A 17,979-nucleotide genomic window follows, 5' to 3' on the forward strand; every position below is an offset into this window, starting at 1 on the left:
AACACAACCTGAAGCAAAATGGATGCCAACCACAGTGTCACCAGGTCCAGCCTTGCAGTGCACACCCTGAGCTTCAGCTCCTGCAAAGCTTCATTTTCCATAGCCTCAGTGCCACGCAAGGCGCATCACGAGTTTGTCTCCATTGATTTCCTCTTTTTACAAACTACAGGTATGTACAGTTGGTATTCAGGAGCTCCAGCCCACAACCACAGAGTTAACACCACCTTACACATTAAATGAAAAATGCCAAAAATATCTTGCAATGCCTTGTCATACTGCCAGCAAAGTGCAGCATGAGAACATGAGAGTGTCTTTTCCTTTTAAAAGGAAATATGCACAAATCTGATACAACTTCAGGATGCTCCAGGCACCCATGGCCACATCATGTAAACCACTGACAATTTCAAGAGCACGTTGTGAAACTACTAACTGACAGTATTAGGTTTCATAATTAAAACCTAACGAAGGCAACAGACATGTCTCAAATGAGAGATGTGCCAGTCACGGCACTCCCCTACTGAAAGGTATTCACAAGCAGACAGAGCAAGGCTTTTATTCTTCCTCTTCCTCTTCCTTTTCCTCTTTGTCTTCTTCGGCTTTCTCTTCCACCTTTTTCTGAGCAACTTTGGCAGGATCCTTTGTGTCATCAAAGCTTCCCTTAAAGTCAGCACCATCCTTCTTCTTCTATCCTTCAGCTTCGCCACCTTAGTGATGGGTGGCTGCTTTTCACTGTTCCTCAAGTTATTACACATCTTCCCTGGTTTTGAGCCACATCTCCAATGGAGATGCCAAGGTTTGCAGATTTGATCTTGAGGGGGAATTCGAAACAGAATAGGAAGAATCCAGGCAACAGGATCTTTTTCCTCCCTCCCTCAGCTGGTCCACAGTCCTCATTCCCCAATCACAGAGCGCTTCACTTGCCTTTGCTGCTTCATCACATTTACATTTTTCTTGCTCAGACGTTGTCTTCCACCTCTCGGAGTACTTCTTGGAAAATTCTGCAAAACTGACAGGGACCTCTGGGTTTTTTTTCCTCTTATGTTCTTCTCTGCATGTCTGCACAAAGGAGGTGCAAGCAGACATTTTGTCCTTTAGCTTCTTGGGCCATTTTTAGCCACCCTGACTGTACTGTTCACTGGTTTGGGCCGCGCAGGACACAACACGCAGCTCAGCACACCCCAGCCTCCTGCTAGCTGCCTCCACAAGAGCTGCCTCGGGAAACCTTCTACTTCCAAGTATTGTTTACGTCCCTGCTTCAATCCACTCTTTCTAAGATGATAAGCTCACAGGTTGGAGTATTTCACTGCTATCCACGTCACACTTTCTTTTAATTCCATATAGCTCCCATGCTTCATTTGGATTTCTTCTGATGCATTTTGCAGTTTACTAATGTAATTTGCACTATCAGATCCATCAACTCAATGTGAGGTACCAGTATGAAATGTCAGTTCTTTGTGTTTGCTGGCTTCTAGAAGTTGCTCACGTTTCACGGCTTGTGCGTGCTCCCATCAGCACATCACTTCCTAAACTCCTGACTTCTACTTAGATAAGGAAGGCACCTAATCTTATCAACCCTCCATGTAACTGAATACTCTGGTCTTTAGGTTTTTCCAAGACACTACGAAAACAAATGCGTAGCCAAATCCTTGGCTTTCTCTCAGAGCTTTTCCAACCATGAATATCTCATTTAGCACCTTTTGTGATCTGGATAGGCTATAGATCCCCTGAACTGTCAGCTGTCAGCTGCTTGTGTCACAGTTCTCTTAACTTACTCCTGTCCTCTCCTACTGTACTATAAGCAGTCAGGAGAAAAAAGGTCGCACACAGCTTTAGCACCAGCTTGGAAATCTCAGCTAAATATCCAAGTTCATTATTTACATGGGTTGCTCTCCACATTGAAGACACAAATGAGCAATGGTTTCTACCACTACATGACAAAGATCCCTTTCCCTACAGACTACAGTAATGTGTTCTCCACTTCTCTTTAACCTATCAATACTTCTGACATCCATATTTCTACTACGCCTGCTTATGACAATTTATGCAGTCTTTAAGACAATGAGGGTTTTCTCAACCACGATCCTCATTTTATTCTGAGTCTTCACCAGTATAGAGGTACTACCCACATTTCTACTAACAATCTGTTCAAGGCAAGCCAGGATCATTTTATCACACTCTTCGATATTCTTCCACACTCTGCCAACTACCCAATTCTTTTTTTTTTTCTTTTTTCTTTTTTTTGACAGGCAGGGTGGACAGTGAGAGAGAGACAGAGAGAAAGGTCTTCCTTTGCTGTTGGTTCACCCTCCAATGGCCGTCGCGGCCGGCGCACTGCACACCACGCTGATCCGAAGGCAGGAGCCAGGTGCTTCTCCTGGTCTCCCATGGGGTGCAGGGCCCAAGTACCCGGGCCATCCTCCACTGCACTCCCTGGCCACAGCAGAGAGCTGGCCTGGAAGAGGGGCAACCGGGACAGAATCCGGTGCCCCAACCAGGACTAGAACCCGGTGTGCCAGCGCTACAAGGCAGAGGATTAGCCTAGTGAGCCGCGGTGCCAGCTCCAACTACCAAATTCTAAAGTCAATTTTGCATTTTTACTATTACAGTACCATCTTAGTTCCAGGTACCAATCAATATAATAAACCATCCTGAATACTGTATTAGGAAAATCATTTTCATTAAGTAATAATAATCTTAAGAACGTTGGAGTCTTTTCTGCATCATATAATGAACTAATTGTGATATTACTTTTTCCAGGAAAACATTAAATTTTACTTACATCTTTCTCTGTCAATCACCTTATAACATGGTTATATCATCTTAAAATCAAAATGTCTTAAACTTTTTGAATATTAAGTAATCAATACCCATTTTTAAATATGCACTGTTGTGAGTTTAATTGTATCACCACAAAAGATACACTAATGTCCTAAATCTAGTATCTGTGACTGGAATCTTCATTAGAAATAGGGTCTTGGGGCTGGCGCTGCGGCGCAGAAGGGAAAGGTGCCTCCTGCAAAGCTGGCATCCTATATGGGTACCAGTACATGTCTTGGCTGCTCCACTTCCTATTTAACTCCCTGCTAATGGCTTGGAAAAAGCAGCAGAAGATGGCAAAAATTTCTGTTGTTTGAAATCATCCAGTTTGTGGTAGTGTTAAACCAGTTCTAGGAATCCAAGTACATGTATATATCATATACAAAAACAGAGAATTATTCCCCACCTCATTCAAGAAGCACCAAGTGCTCTGAATTTAGAACTCTCCATGTACCACACTACTACCTCATCAATAAAAAGAGCACAGAAAGTACATATGCCAGCAACAACACCATCAATGAACAAATAAGCACATTAAATTAATATGCTTCTGTTATCATCTAAAATGGAAATGACAACTAAAACTTGAAACTAAATGGCATGTGGGCAACCATATACTTAAGTTACTCTCTCATTTCCAAGAATATCCATAATTAATATCACAGCTAAAGAAACATAGAAATGAGAATGTTAGTGTGACAACCATGAAATTATGATGAAGCATCACATTGTGATGAGTCTGGCAGCTGTCCTTGGTATCCAACATTTCTTTAGACCAACTAATTTTCATGAAGTTCTGTACAAGTCGACCCTGGAAAGATTTATACACTGCTCAGTAAAGGGAGGGGCACTTCTAAAAGGTCACAAGTTAGTTAACAAATAAAGGAATGAAAGGCTGTGCTACGGAATGATACATCGACTTATGAATCTTACATTACCTGCTGAATTACTTCTGGATATAGCATGGGTAATCTTTCTGCAATAAGAGCCAGTCCACCCATTCCTGCAAAAACTTGTAATGGTGACTGAATGGGACAGGTTTCAAGTAAAGATTCATCCAATATGCCATCCATGCACTCATCGCTTGGAGTGAGGGCCTCATCTTCTGGACAGCTACCAAGTAAATCTCCATGATCTAGACAACAAATTATAAATCAGTAAGTAAGACAGGCTCTATTGGTATAATACTTTTTTTCATTTTTTTTTTCAAAAGCACTGACATCACTGCATTCTCTCTACCAAACAAAAGGAAAGAAACACCACAGTTAGAGCTGGATTAAGGCTAGATAGGACAAAAGACCAGTGACATCTGATATCGTCTATAGTCTTGCTAATCAAAAATATAGTTCTAGGCCGGCGCCGCGGCTCACTAGGCTAATCCTCCGCCTAGCGGCGCCGGCACACCGGGTTCTAGTCCCGGTCGGGGCGCCGGATTCTGTCCCGGTTGCCCCTCTTCCAGGCCAGCCCTCTGCTGTGGCCCGGGAGTGCAGTGGAGGATGGCCCAGGTGCTTGGGCCCTGCACCCCATGGGAGACCAGGAAAAGCACCTGGCTCCTGGCTCCTGCCATCGGATCAGCGCGGTGCGCCAGCCGCGGCGGCCATTGGAGGGTGAACCAACGGCAAAGGAAGACCTTTCTCTCTGTCTCTCTCTCTCACTGTCCACTCTGCCTGTCAAAAAAAAAAAAAAAAATATATAGTTCTAGGACTGGCAGCATGAGCACAATTCTGTCAAATATAGAATCTCAGGTAACACCCCAGAACTACTATAAATTAAGAAACTGTATTTAGAACAGTTCTGTAGGTAATCAGTAATCCCACTTAAATTGGGGCTCTTTCCATTAGGAAATGGTTCAAAATTATATGCTATGTAAAAATTAAGTCTTTGAAAGATACTCAGGGCAAATAATATTCGTACATTATGCTCTTAAGTACCCAATTAGGAAAAATTGAATGACAAAGACCAAAAACTAAACAATATACCACATAGGTTTAACTTTGATTTGTTCAATAGGAAAAGGAAAAGTTTCGTAGATTCAACACAAAACCAAATCTTATGAACATTTGAAGAAAATAAAAGAAAACCTTGCTGAAAACTTGTGCAAAGAATATGCACAAAAACATACTGAATAGACCTAACAACTGACCATTAATCATGAGACTTAAAAGTTTAAATAAGGTGATATTTCACACTATGAATATTATTACTTAAACATTTGTGTTGGTGAAAAACTGTAAATAACCAAAAGGTTCAATGATTGGGGAATAATTGAATTTTATTATATACATATGAATAAATACCCAATCTAAAAATCAATTAAAAATACTGAATGGAATATGTAATTAAAACATAAGGAAATGTATGATACTCTCAATTCTAAATGAGGAAAAAATTGTTGTTGAATATAACATTAAATGTAAATTAGCAGTACACTATAAATTCAGGTTCTCACTTTGATTATAAAATCAAAAATAATTCACACGGCTATTATGAAAAAATGTTAAAAATTAACAACACAGGTGTTCAAAAAATGAGTGACATTTTAAGAGGAACGAATACAACTTAATTTCCAAAGAAAATAATGGCAATTTTTTATCTGAATAAACAGGTCATAGAGATATATAAGAGAAAAATGAAAACCAAACAGGTTAATTACATCGTTTATTAGCTATAAAAATCCCTTCCTCCTTGTATGACAAACTATGATTTTTGAAGTCATATCACACACATACCTTTTTCAGGGTGCAGTCTTTTAAAAGAATCTGTTTTTGACAGGCTTGGGTCTGTGATAACCCTTGATCCCAATTTAACAGTCAGATCTATTGAGCGATAACCCTGAGGCAGTTTTCGGTCATACAGGAGAGTTAAAAGCTGGGCAAGTGTCATTTCAGCTGGCAACGGCTGGCCTAAAAGTGAAATAACAAAGTTAAATCTAGAATTCAAGGAGACATTTACTTGATTCCTTACTATTTTTCGTAAGTTACAGGCAAAAATTTGATTTTGATCTCAATTTCAAAATAGCTTGAAAATCAGCCATTGGAAATTGTACAAAAACTGATTTCTCACATATGTGAAAAATAGTGTTTGTGGAAATTTTAATCAAAGTAGAAAGTCACAAACAGAAAAAAAGAAAAAACTTTACCATAAATCTAAGACTGGCAAAATTTTCCATAAAGGGCCGAACAGTAAGTATTTTAAACTATGGTCACCGAATGGTCTCTACTACAACTACTAACTCCTGTGCTGCAGCAGCAAAACATCAATGGACAATATATAAATAAGTGGGCATGGCTGTATTCTAATTAAATTTTATTTACCAAAATAAATATTCAACCCACCACAGTTTTTAATCTCTGCTATATATCTATAATGAAAAGCTAAGAAAATATATTCACAGTTAGTAGGCAGTTTTATTAAAAAAATAGCAAAAAAAGTGATAAAATGGTCAGCACCTTGAGAAAATGCACTGGTCAAAGAATCTCTTTGGGCTAAAAAGATTGTATTGTTTAACTATCAGAAATAAGAGTTCTACTTCTAGAACTAGTCCCACAAAATCAGTTTCACTTTGCTTTGTATATAATTTGCTGTCAACTCTATAAACATTTACTTTATCAATCATTTTATGGAACATGGACAATCAAATTTAGGAAATTACAATAAAGTGGAAACATACAGTGGACAGGATTAAGGAGGATCATAATAGGTTACTCCCTTTTTGTTCTCCCATTTCTCTTAGAAGGAACTGTATGGAGAGTCTTATTAACTCATTCACCTCATTAACTGCACCTGGTCAAGCCCGAGTCTAGAGAATAAAGATCTAATGGACTTAGCTGGAAGATTATTGAAATTTGTTTAACGTTTATGCATTTTGAATATTACCTGCCAAGAGTTTGTGAAATAGATGAAATACTGGGACAGTAATGATTTTGTTGGCAGTCTCTGCTCCTGAGGAAGTAGTTCCTATTTTATCAGGTACTGTCCTCCCCCGCCTGGAAGGTGGTCGAGGTGGGGTAGCAGACACAGCACGTTTAGACTGAGACTTCAGCCCTACAAAAAAACAGTCGGTAAGATTCCAGAGGCCAGGACACTAACATGACGTAAAGCCTGTTTCTGAAATATTTTTATAAAGCAGGCATCCTGAGGTAATGCCAAAAGGGACATGTCTGCTCTAATCCAGTACCTAATCTCCCAATTCTATTTGCCTTTCATGACACACATAAAGTAATTTTGGTTTTAATCTACAACTACTTTCCAAGAAAGTAAAAAAATACTGCTAGCTGCAGTGGTTTCTAACACAGATGATCATCCACTGAGTGGAAAGTAGTTTGTATAAATGTGTAAGAAATCTTTTGTTCATTTTTCTCTAACGTAAAACAGATTAGTAGATAAATCTCCTAAGTGAGTAAGATAATCTTTGCTGAGTTTTCTTGTTCAAACTAAAATCATGACACCCATATTAAGGAAATAACCCTCCAAAATTATCAGTTATTCTTGTTGTTTTATTTTCTTCTGGAATCTAATACTGAAAACTCATATTTTTCATCAATTTTTTCTTATTATCTTTATTTTCAAATTTTATAAAATAAACAAAATTAAAAATAGTAAATAGTTTTTCATTCTGTTTCTACTTTGAGTTGATAAAAAATTCCTTAACAGTTACTAGACCTATGCAGAGTATGATTCAACCTGTGATAAAAGCACCCTATATCAAGTCCATATGAAAATCTGAACTATTTACACATGTTGTAGAACTGATGAAATATGGTAAACTCTGGCTATAAGATAAGTTTAATAAATTCTACTGTGAATGAGTAATGGGTTTTTGCTCACCATTAATCTAATATTGACATCATTAAAAGCTTGCCTTTTCCATTAATATTTTTTAAATAAAATTCCTATAAATTAAGCAATTTATAGAAACCCAAAAAACATTATAAAAACTAGAAACCATACCAGAAGCAACAACAACACTATAGTTGTCCTGAAATCCATTTTCCGCCTTAACTTTTTCTTTTTCTTCATGGTTTTTCTTTTCTTTGTCATCTTTTTGTTCACTAATTAGTTTAGCTGTGATACTCGGAGTATCTGTAAGAAAATATCATCTAAAACACACTGCTTTTCCAAAATATTAGAAAGAAAGCAATAAACAGCTTAGCGAAATATTAAACAGGATATTATCCCTAATATTCAGGATGTAAAGGAATTTAGAAGAAGTGTTATGACATAAACCATGATGTCCAATCCTCACTACTATCATTAACATACACTTGTTACTGTCCTTCAGCCAGGATATTTAAGTTCTAATCTCTGAAAGTATTATGTTTTACAACAGACGAAATGAATAACCACTACCATGAAAACTTGCTTTTAAACATAGCATCTACCTCTAAGCTGGTCCTCACGACATAGAGATCAAAAAACAACATCCCTGGAGCCCATGCTGTAGTGCAGTAGGTTAATTCGCCACCTGTGGCGCCAGCATCCCATATGGGTGCTGTTTCTAGTCCGGGCTGCTCTTCTTCCAATCCAGCTCTCTGCTATGGCCTGGGAAAGCAGTAGAAGCCCAAGTGCTTTCACCCCTGTACCCACATGGGAGACCCGGAAGAAACTCTTGGCTCCTGGCTTCAGATAAGTTCAGCTCTGGTCACTGGGTCCACGTAGGGGTATACCAGCGGATGGAAGACCTTTCTGTCTCTCTCTCTCATTGTCTAACTCTACCTCTCAAATAAATAAATAAAATATTTTTAAAAAATACAATGTCCTTTTCAAAATGAGCAAACAGCATTAGAAAGGCTACTGACAGGGGTGACATAGCAGGCAAAACCAACCGCCTGCAATGCCTGCATCCATATGGGTGCCAATTTAAGTCCCAGCTGCTCCACCTTCAAACCAATGCCCTGTTAATGACCTGGGAAAAGCAGCGGAAGATGGCCCAACTGCACCCAAGTGGGAGACATGGAAGAAGGTCCTAACTTCAGCCTGATCCAGCCCTGGCTGTTGCAGCCATCTCTGGGGAGAAACGAGGAATGGAAGAATGACTGGTTTCTCTCTCTCTGTCTCTCCCTCTATCTCTGCCTTTAAAATAAATAAATAAATCTTAAAAAAGAAAAAAGTTAAGATAATTCAAAAATATGAGATGCAAATATGAGACATATCCTCAGAACTCGCTTGAAAGCATTATATTAATTCCTACTTATATTGCAAATGAGAGCAATAAAAATAAATTTCTGTAACAGAAACTCCCTGTTAGTACTTAGAATTAGGACTCTTAGATAGTAAATTAATGTGTTTATTACTATTTTCAAAATGAACACTAAGTGTATTCATAGATATGGATTATATTCTGAAAAGCATTACTTGGTTGTACATAGCATGCTATTAAAAAATAGGATATCATATGACAATGTGTTTTAGTCATTAAGACACTTAAAGAATGAATAAACTGTTTTCATACTGGGATTTTTTTTTCACTGTGTTACTATCAATGAAAAAGATCTTCTTTTAACTCTTCTAATTTAACACGATTAAAATTTATTTTTTTAAATAAAATTTATTTATTAAAATATAAATTTTTGTGTCATTAAAAAGGCTCAGAAAATCAAATAAGACAACCTCTGTACTATCTTCTATTTCTTTTTCTTTTTCTTTTTTTGACAGGAAGAGTGGACAGTGAGGGAGAGAGACAGACAGAAAGGTCTTCCTTTTGCCGTTGGTTCACCCTCCAGTGGCCGCCGCGGCCGGCACGCTGCGGCCAGCGCACTGCACTGATCCAATGGCAGGAGCCAGGTACTTATCCTGGTCTCCCATGGGGTGCAGGACCCAAGCACTTGGGCCATCCTCCACTGCACTCCCGGGCCACAGCAGAGAGCTGGCGTGGAAGAGGGGCAACCGGGACAGAATCCGGCGCCCCGACCGGAACTAGAACCCAGTGTGCTGGCGCCGCAAGGCGGAGGATTAGCCTAGTGAGCCGCGGCGCCGGCCACTATCTTCTATTTCATAGTCTTTTTTGAGCATCCGAAAAAATACCTATGATCTCAATTTCTAACTTGTGATTGCATTTAGTTTTTTGTGAACTGAGAAAATTTTGTAAATGTTTTATAAGTGCATAATGCAATAATACATTTTACTTTCTAAGGAAACCAAGTTCCAGAATAAAAAATTTAAGTAACTAAAAATTTTCACAAATTCATTGATAGCATAATTGGGAAAAATTTGTAAAGAGCACTAGGTGGTATGAATTTATATACCACAAAGAGAAGTTCAACTGATTCCCATTTATACTCTCAGGGGTCTCAAACACAAAGTAAATAGCGTTCAGATTCTAAAAGGTATTACTAAGAGAAATTTCCTCAATTTCCCATTTAAAACTGCTGTGTTGGGGCCAGTGCTGTGGCTTAGCACGTAAAACCACCTCCTGCAGTGCCAGCATCCTGTATGGGTGCCAGTTCGAGGCCTGGCTGCTCCACTTCCCATCCAGCTCTCTGCTATGGCCTGGGAAAGCAGTAGAAGATGGCCCAAGTCCTTGGGCTTCTGCACCCACGTGGGAGACCTGGAAGAAGCCCCTGGCTTCGGATTGGCACAGCTCTGGCCCTTGTGGCCATCTGGAAAGTGAATCAGCGGATGGAACACAGACCTCTCTCTCTCTGCCTCATCTTCTCTCTCTGTGTAACTGTGACTTTCAAGTAAAATAAATAAATCTTAAAAAAAAAAAAAAAAAAAAAAAAAAAAAAAAAAAAACAAACTGCTGTGTTCCACAATCCACTTCTGGCCAAGATCAAGATGGAGTAATTATGACTAGGTTTGCACTCTCACCTGAAGTAACTAATAATTATGAAAATATATGAGGGGCCAGTGCTGTGGCACAGCAGGTAAACGCCCTGGCATGAAGCACCGGCATCCCATATGGTCGCCGGTTCTAGTACCAGCTGCTCCTCTTCCAATCCAGCTCTCTGCTGTGGCCTGGGAAAGCAGTGGAAGATGGCCCAAGGCCTTGGGCCCCTGCACCCACATGGGAGACCCAGAGGAATCTCCTGGCTCTTAGCTTCAGATTGGCACAGCTCTGGCCGCTGCGGCCAATTGGGGAGTGAACCATCGGATGGAAGACCTCTCTCTCTCTGCCTCTCTTCTCTCTGTAATTCTGACTTTCAAATAAAAATAAATAAAACTTTAGAAAAAAAAAACAAAATACATGAAGCAGTTTTCTGAAAACGGGCATCAGGTAGGGTGGGCCAGTGATGCCTAGGACATGAAAATAAATGTGGTGAGCACAAGGATTGTTCTTTCTTACTGTCTGCAATTTCCAGGGCCACAGCTCAACCCAGTCCCAGCGTCACTGTTATGTTGAGAGTATAGAGCTGGGAATGCAGGAGACAAAGGCAGTTGGCTACAGTTACAGTGTGCATTTCTAGGATGGAGAAATTCCAGAATAGAAAGCTTTAGGCATCTGCAGAGGGTCTCCTTTAATTCTTCAATGTATACTGGTAAGTATAAAGAGAAGAGGCAATGATCACATGTCAGGGAAAGCACCACCCGAAAGTAGCAAGGGGAAGAACCCAAGGTCTGAATGGGGGTGTGAATATTTTGTGTTCTCAATGTCCAGTGAATTCTCAGCAGAGAAGTCAGAAGGGTACAGCCTCAACAGTGGAGCCCAGGTAGCCCTACACCTGCATTTTCAAATCTGCATCTTATTCCTACTCATAATTATCTATTTAAAGTTAAATTCATTAAAATTAAAAATGTAGTTCTTAGATTTATCAGCTACATTTTATGTGCTCAACAATCACTGAACTGGACAACATGGGTTTATATAAAACAAGCATTATCACAGTGTCTTTTGCTTTGTAAAAGCTGCTCATATTCTACCCAACAAAGCTTAAAAGCAGGTCTTAAATGCAACAAAACTAATTAAAAGTAACGGGTCACATTTAAGGAAACATTATCATATCAAACTTCTATCAGTGGCTTGTCCACATTTTTACCTGCTATTTTGTCAATACTATGCATAATACACATCATGTCAAAGGACTACAGATGCCTGAGTGTTTTGAACATTTTATCTACTTGGTTATCTTCTTACTTCTTCAAATAATGATGACATCTTAACATTTTCTAGTCATTGAGAGATTTTAGAGTATGCACATATAATAAAATAAGGTTATAAAACCAACAAAATAAGCTTACATCTACAATAAAGTTCAACAAAAATACTTAAATCTGACTTGCCTGACACTCTGTCAAGGACATCTGATAATGTTGTTGAGACTGGCAAATGAAGAGTGCGGAACTTGTGGCCTGCTCCATACATTGGATGCTGGATGACATGGCTAGTGGCATTAATTCTACCTTTGTACAGCTAAAAAAAGGAAAAATAATCAAGAAGTGATCTTTGGAATATATCTCAACATGAAACAACTTCAAAAGCACAAAAGAATGAAAATTCAATGAAGCACTCAAAACAGTTTTATTTTACTTATTTCTTTTATATAGTTTTATTTTACATATTTTTTTAAATGAGGCATGTTTACCACATGATGTTTTAGATGGTCAACTTGTACATTTGTGGTAACATATTTAAAATCCTGTCATTTTTCCACCTCATCAAATCATGCTTCCTGAGCTAAAGTAAAATTCCTGTTATTCTGTGCGTGGGCAGAAATGGAAAGTTATCCTAAGGAGATTTGCAAGCCCTGTCACTATGTATAAAGACTGTTCTGGTTTGTTAGAAATTAGAATAATACAGAGATAACAGCAAGCTTTCACACAAAATTATAAAATACACTCATATTTACACACAGCAGATGACCAGTAAGTGTGAAATACTCACCGGGCAGGGAGACTGAAGAAACATTGTCACTTTCTCATCTTCTAGCATCAACTGTAAAAACAATCTGCGGATAAACCCTGAAATGTTCCCAGATGTTGGAAGGTTCCCTCGCTGAGGAGCTGTCTGAAATAGTTCACAAAGAACCTGACAAGGCAAGAGATTCAAAAACTTAAATGCAGTATTTGTCTGTAGCTTTCTTATTTTGAGGAGTAAATGGAAATTAAGGATTGTGGATAAATATATTTTAATATATCAAATCAAAAACTAAAGAACAAATTATTCTACTTTAAAGTATATGACTACAAAAGCAGACTAAAGGTTAAAAGCATCATAAACATTTCTGTGGTTAAAAAGAAACTACTACTTAAAGCTCTTCACATAATGAATACCTAATATAACCAATTTATTTTTAACTTTAGTCAATACCAATGCAGCTGCAAAGCAACAAAACTTAACAGAAAAGATACACTAAAAATATAAAGCAAAGTCTCAGAAACTGAGAGATGACGATTAGGCCAGAAGACAACAGGACACAAAGAATGCAGTCTACAGGTCTGGCACTGTAGCATAGCAGGTTAAACCTCCACCTGTGATGCCAGCATCCCAGAAAGGCACCAGTTGGAGACCCAGCTACTCCACTTCCAATGCACCTCCCTGCTAATGTGTCTGGGAAAGCAGCAGAAGATGGCCCAAGTGTTTGGACCCCTGCACCCATGTGGGAAACCCAGAGTAGGTTACAGGCTCCGGGCTCCTGGCTTCAGCCTGGCCCAGCCACAGCCATTGCCGCCATTTGGAGAGTGAGTTAGCAGATGGAAGATATCTCTCTGTCCCTCCTCCTCACTTTGACTCTGCCTTACAAAAGAAAAAAAAAAAAAAAAAAGAATTCAGGCTACACAAAAGCACAAATCAAATCCTGAAATATCCATAATCATGTCCATGGTTCAAGTTAGTAATTTAAGCAGTCCCTTATAAAAGTATGCATATTTAATATATTAAGCACATTTTCCCATTAATTATCATAAAGTATTGTGCTCTTTTCTTTAATTAATTAGTTTATTTGAATGCTAGAGTTACAGAGAGAGGGACAGACAGAGCTCTTCCATCTACTGATTCACTTTCCAGATGACTGCAACCACTGGGACCAGGCCAGGCCAAAGCCAGGAGCATGAAATCCATCTGGGTCTCCCACATGGGTGGCAGGGACCCAAGTACTTTAATCACCTTCCTGCAGCTTTCCCAAGGGAACTATCAAGGAGCTGGATCAGAAGTAGAGTAGTAGGGACTCAAACTTGTGCTCATATGGGATACCTCCATCGCCTCCAGTGCACCACAACACTGGCCCCTTTCTTCTTCTTAATGAAGTTAAATTATTCAGTATTTTATAAAAGTGCTAACTATATTTATATATACTAATATTTTTGGCCAGGATATAGACTATTAATTAAAGAGGCAGGGTTGAGAAGGCGATTACCAATATAGCATCTCAGATTCTATATGGGAGATTCTTTATATGCATCAAAGTACTCAACCTTATTAAAAAAAAGAATCCTACTTCATAGTTTAAACAACTTGACCAGAATAACGAGAGCCACAAAATAGCAATTAACTGGCAAAAATAATCTAGACCAACTCCCAAAAGATTTTGGGGCACATAGGTTTAATAAAATCAATCATCTTTCACATATAGTGAAAGGACTTGGGCCATCTTCTGCAGCTTTTCCAGGCCATAGCAAAGAGCTGGATCAGAAGTAGAGCAACCAGGACTCGAAATCGTGCCCATATAGGATACCAGTGCCGCAGGTGGAGGTTTAACCTACTACACCACAGCACCAGCCCTTACTGGAAAGTTTTTAAAAAGGAGGGTATATGACCTATAGCCAGAACTCCCATCAATTTGCCAATCGTCTCATCATAAAAAAAAAATTGATTTATATGACAGCAAATTCAGAAGAAGGGAGTTAGGCAGGATCAGTACTTTAATTATGAATTAAACTCAGATAGTTACAACATCTACCCTTTTTTTTATTTTTTGACAGGCAGAGTGGACAGTGAGAGAGAGAGAAACAGAGAGAGAGGTCTTCCTTTTGCCGTTGGTTCACCCTCCAATGGCCGCCGCGGCCGGCGCATTGTGCTGATCTGAAGCCAGGAGCCAGGTGCTTCTCCTGGTCTCCCATGCGGGTGCAGGGCCCAAGCACTTGGGCCATCCTCCACTGCACTCCCAGGTCATTGCAGAGAGCTGGCGTGGAAGAGGGACAACCGGGACAGAATCCGGCGCCCCGACCGGGACTAGAACCCGGTGTGCTGGCGCTGCAAGGTGGAGGATTAGCCTAGTGAGCCATGGCGCCGGCAAAACATCTACCCTTAATACATGGCTCCCAATTACCTAATTCCATATGCTATGAGAAAGCATATTACAATAAGCTATCTGAAACATAAGATAGCTTTCCTTCTCTTACCTGTGCCATCAGCTTTTGATTATTAGGGTGGCATGAGATGCACTGGAGAAAGAATGCAACAGTTGCATTCTCGATTGCTGTCCGTTGTTGAGTAGTCAACCCTGTGGTAGCAGCTGAAGAAAGGGAGGTTGATCTTACACTGGTCTGTTGCGCACCTAAATTATGAGCTCCAGAAGCCGAGCCAGGGTGGCACAATAAAAACAGAAGTGCTGTCCAGAGGGGATTGACTTCAGACCCTCCAAGCCAATCTTTCATTATATGGCTATTGCCAACTTCTGTCAAAAACCTCAGAACAGGAGCGACCAGGTCAGCTGTGATGGGCATCTTACTGCACTGCTGTGGAACGTGATGCCGCCTGAGTTTGTCCTGGGAAACATCTATTGACTGGGCGATGTTTTCTGAGTAAGAAATGTGGCTGAAGCAGAAACTAGCCAGACTCCTCACAAGTAAAGAAGGCAAACCTGAGTCTAGTAGCTGTTTGATAGCTTCTGGAGACTGAGAAGAGGAAGCAAGGGTCGCCAAATGCGATTCAGTTAGCGTCAATGGTGCTTGAGCATTTTTAGAGTCATCTGTTAGAGATGAACTGAGATCCTGCTTTTTGCTATCGTCTGTCATGGAAAGTCTGTTGTGACACTGCACTGGAGGAGGTGTGATGCCCATCCAGCCCATGAGCAAAGAAAAGTAGCTGGGGTGGATGTGACACATGGAGCAAAGCAGACTGTCAACAGCTTTCTTCAGAACCATGTTGCAGGGAAGAGACATGGACCAATTAAAAAGCAACCTAAAAAAAAAAAAAAAAAAAAGAGAGATAGCATGTCATTTTCTTTAGGTTGAGAAAGAACTCATTGCTTCAAGTATTTCTATGATAAATCAATCTATACTCAGAATAAAATTATACTTTATTTGATAATAGAAAGACATTGTAATGTAGGATTTCAAAAAACTGTTTATGCTATATAAATTATGCCAGAATTTAGGCAGATGGAAAGTTAAGTCACACTTCTGAAATGACTATGGAAAAGCAAGTGATTGATTATAAAATGGTTCTACTCTCTGGCTCTACCACTATTTGTGTGCCTTAAAAAAATTACACTAAAGAAATCTTTATGTTAAATTTGGCATGATTGACAGATTAAATTGTTTGTAAATCAAAAACCTGTGATGAAGGTCACTAATAAATTGTTTGCTCAACTAAGATGACAGACTAGAGGACAAAAAACCTACCTTATCTGCTATCGCCTTGCCAGTTACCAAGTAATAAGTTCAGCAAAGCCTCAACTGAATACAGTGAAGAAATGTGAATGAATTAAAACTACTTGTCAAAAAGAATATCAATAAAATAGTGTGTGTAGTTATACATCCACAAAAGAAATCTAGTTGGTAAATTTGTAAATAACAATAAACACTATGCATTGTAGGAACACTTATATAAAGCATTCTGATTTTTAAGAAAAGTAGGCAGCACCACTAATATATCATCTGAAAATATGAAGATAAACTCATTCAATTTGTGTGACATCTCATTTCAAAAGTATATGTGAAAATATTATTTTTATTCAAATTAGAAAACAAAACACTCTTTCATCAAGTGAAAGCCTAAAGTGATCTAGTACTGGGGAAAAAGGTGTTATGCAAGCATACTTACTCAAAGAGCTCTCTGTCTAGCAAGGCTGGTAAATCATACTCTACAAGCAGTTCATAACTGTGCCACAGAATCGCTGCTACACAATGTAAATGCGAAGGAGATGGCATCAGAAGACCATACTCTATTGCTGAATAATTAGGGCACATGTAGTTCATCCTGCCACTTCTCTTCATAGCAGCCACTTTTGCAGAATCACTGACCCATTTTAACAAGGCCTGAATTCTTAAAAGAAGAACATTAATTCAAATAACCAATTACAATACAACCCACACTTGATACAATTTAATACCATCTTTGCAAGTAAGCAAAGAAAAAATTATGAGGTTAATATACTAATTTTTCTTGATCATTTTAATCTTAAATAGGAGGGAAAAGAAATTTACAAGCAACATTGACATAGTGGATCAAATTTTTTCCAATAACCTTACTGATTTTAACTGATCAAAAGGTTTGAGACAACACAAATGACTCAGTAAGTAAGCACCAGTTCCTTACCTCATATATAACAAAAAATATTCAAATCTAGAACTGTAGAATATACATCTCAACAAACTCACTCTTTCCTTAAATTTCCTCGACCTCACAGCAAATCTATACAATGTAAATCAGTGACCTGGCGCTAATTATTCATCATGCTTTTCATTCATGAAGGCTAGTATTACAAACCAGGACCCTAAGCATTCGTTCTGACAACACAATGTAGCCTCAACACACATACTTCCCAAGTGCCACCCTTCCCCTACCCCTATTCCTTTCAGCATTTTCTGTGCATGGGTGTGCATTAATGACATGCAGAGTTATCAGATACCTGTCTTTTGTTCCAGGATCCTGAGTTGTTCCAAGCTGGTAAAGAATATCTATCGTAGAGTCAGAAGAGAGTCCATTCAGTCTTCCAAAAAGTAAAGGGCTATTCAAATCTTGCAAAGGATCAAAAGAACAAGTTTGCTAAGTCAGTAAACACAGGACAGGAAGGCTTTCTTTATTGACTTTTTAGGTCATTCACTAAAAACATTTTATAAATTTCAACAACAAGAAAAAACAAACTCAAACTCAATTAGAAATTAATTTTGGAATTAGTTAATCACAAATATCACTTAGTCTATCCACCATTATTCTGTGTATATACTTCAAAGCATGCATTTCAAAACTGTTTTGCACCAAAATACATTATGTTTTAATACTCTTTTTCCACAGACTTTCTGACGTGCCCTTACACAAAAAAATTAAAATACCAAGTGTAA

General features: G+C 38.8%; 2 protein-coding genes across 17 annotated transcripts in view; one reads left to right on the top strand and one right to left on the bottom strand.

The window, feature by feature from the left end:
- The window catches only part of BIRC6 (baculoviral IAP repeat containing 6), a 255,140-nt gene that overhangs the window by 70,096 nt on the left and 167,065 nt on the right, over nucleotides 1–17,979 (bottom strand). For 14 of the 16 annotated variants that reach the window (XR_016229486.1, XR_016229487.1, XM_089326564.1 and 11 more), the window contains 9 exons: nucleotides 17,547–17,655; nucleotides 16,739–16,960; nucleotides 15,094–15,874; nucleotides 12,638–12,781; nucleotides 12,037–12,166; nucleotides 7,768–7,899; nucleotides 6,694–6,861; nucleotides 5,547–5,720; nucleotides 3,756–3,952 (listed from right to left, as the gene is read on the bottom strand). Coding sequence is in view for 13 of the 16 variants with exons in the window: in XM_089326564.1 (XP_089182690.1) it covers nucleotides 3,756–3,952; nucleotides 5,547–5,720; nucleotides 6,694–6,861; nucleotides 7,768–7,899; nucleotides 12,037–12,166; nucleotides 12,638–12,781; nucleotides 15,094–15,874; nucleotides 16,739–16,960; nucleotides 17,547–17,655 (2,057 nt within the window). In the remaining 3 variants the exon portion in view is untranslated. Of the gene's footprint in view, nucleotides 1–2,218; nucleotides 3,629–3,755; nucleotides 3,953–5,546; nucleotides 5,721–6,693; nucleotides 6,862–7,767; nucleotides 7,900–12,036; nucleotides 12,167–12,637; nucleotides 12,782–15,093; nucleotides 15,875–16,738; nucleotides 16,961–17,546; nucleotides 17,656–17,979 lie in introns of those variants that run through there. The other 2 variants (XM_089326565.1, XR_016229488.1) reach the window with 2 other exon arrangements.
- MEMO1 (mediator of cell motility 1) overlaps nucleotides 1–17,979 on the top strand; it is a 652,780-nt gene that overhangs the window by 59,836 nt on the left and 574,965 nt on the right. The window lies entirely within an intron of this gene.

This window comes from Oryctolagus cuniculus, chromosome 2 (assembly GCF_051225735.1).
Source record: "Oryctolagus cuniculus isolate XC-2025 breed Fujian yellow rabbit chromosome 2, ASM5122573v1, whole genome shotgun sequence".
Classification (NCBI taxonomy): domain Eukaryota; kingdom Metazoa; phylum Chordata; class Mammalia; order Lagomorpha; family Leporidae; genus Oryctolagus; species Oryctolagus cuniculus.